General features: G+C 44.2%; 1 protein-coding gene across 1 annotated transcript; it reads left to right on the top strand.

The window, feature by feature from the left end:
• Window positions 1–6: 6 nt before the first annotated feature.
• Window positions 7–929, top strand: LOC126496382 (olfactory receptor 1361-like; the record flags this gene model as incomplete). Its single annotated transcript, XM_050133898.1, has 1 exon — window positions 7–929. A coding segment is annotated over one exon (807 nt), but the record flags the coding sequence as incomplete, so codon positions are not given.
• Window positions 930–1,291: the final 362 nt, after the last annotated feature.

Below are 1,291 nucleotides of genomic sequence, written 5' to 3'. Positions count from 1 at the left end.
CCTCATCTCCACACACCCATGTACTTCTTCTTGGCCAACCTCTCCAGTGTCGACATCTGCTTTTCCTCAGTCACCGTCCCCAAGGCACTGGTGAATCACATGGTGGGAAGCAAGTCCATCTCTTACACAGAGTGTTTGATGCAGATCTACTTCTTATTCGCATTTGGCAACATGGACAGTTTCCTCCTGAGTGTGATGGCCTATGACCGCTATGTGGCCATTTGTCACCCACTCCACTACACCCTGATGATGAGCCCGAGACTCTGTGTCCTCCTGGTGGCCCTATCATGGGTCATCACAAACCTGCATGCTCTCTTACACACTCTCCTCCTACTCCGACTCACTTTCTGTTCCCACAATACAGTGCCCCACTTCTACTGTGATCTCTACCCTCTCCTGAAACTCTCTTGTTCAGATACCTTTATCAATGATGTCACAGCCTTTGCTGAGGGTGCAGTGGTATTTCTGATACCATTTATATGCATCATTGTTTCCTATGTTTACATTTTCTCCAATGTCTTGAAGATGCCCTCTGCCCAGGGGATAAGAAAAGCCATGTCCACTTGTGGTTCTCACCTCACTGTGGTCTGCCTCTTCTACGGGGTAGTCCTAGGAGTTTATATGCACCCTCCTTCCTCCTACTCACTACAGGATGCAGTGGCCTCTGTCTTCTTCACAGTGGTCATACCTATGACCAATCCCTTTCTCTACAGCCTGAGGAATCGTGACATGAAAGGAGCCCTAAGGAAGATAATTCTCAGATCCTTGAATTTAAAATTTGTAGAGCTGAGGGGAAAATCAGGTGGCAAGTAAAGTTCAAGGTGTCATCCCACCAGCCCTGATAGGTGAAGCAGAGAAGGCCCTGAGATCACAGACCCTGGAATGTTTTTTGCTTTTGCTGTGCCTTTCCATATTTGTTGCTGCCATCTTTCTCTGGTATCTGGCATGCTGTTCATGGGTATGGGGAGATCCCAACTGTCTGTAGTGTGGTGTGTTTCTCTCAAGGAAACATTCCATTCTACTTGGTATTTTTACCTGTGGATTATTATAAAGATGATTCCTCCTTCAGCTGTACTGTCTAATTGATAATGCTAAAGTTAGGTTATACAGAGTTTTGATAGATAAAAATAAATACAAGAAAATCTTACACAGCTAGGACTTATGAGTGTCACCAAAGGAGCTGAATAGACCATAGCTCAAGTTAACGATTAAGAAATACATTTGAAATAGTTTCTATAACAACTGCTTTGGGGAACAACCATGACTTTAATTTGTTAGATAAGATGATTGG

The sequence above is a fragment of the Alexandromys fortis genome, unplaced genomic scaffold (assembly GCF_014885135.2).
Source record: "Alexandromys fortis isolate MF-2015 unplaced genomic scaffold, M_Fortis_MF-2015_v1.1 scaffold_3627, whole genome shotgun sequence".
Classification (NCBI taxonomy): Eukaryota; Metazoa; Chordata; class Mammalia; order Rodentia; family Cricetidae; genus Alexandromys; species Alexandromys fortis.
Note: the sequence above shows the minus strand (reverse complement) of the source record. Positions and strands in the feature narration are given on the sequence as shown.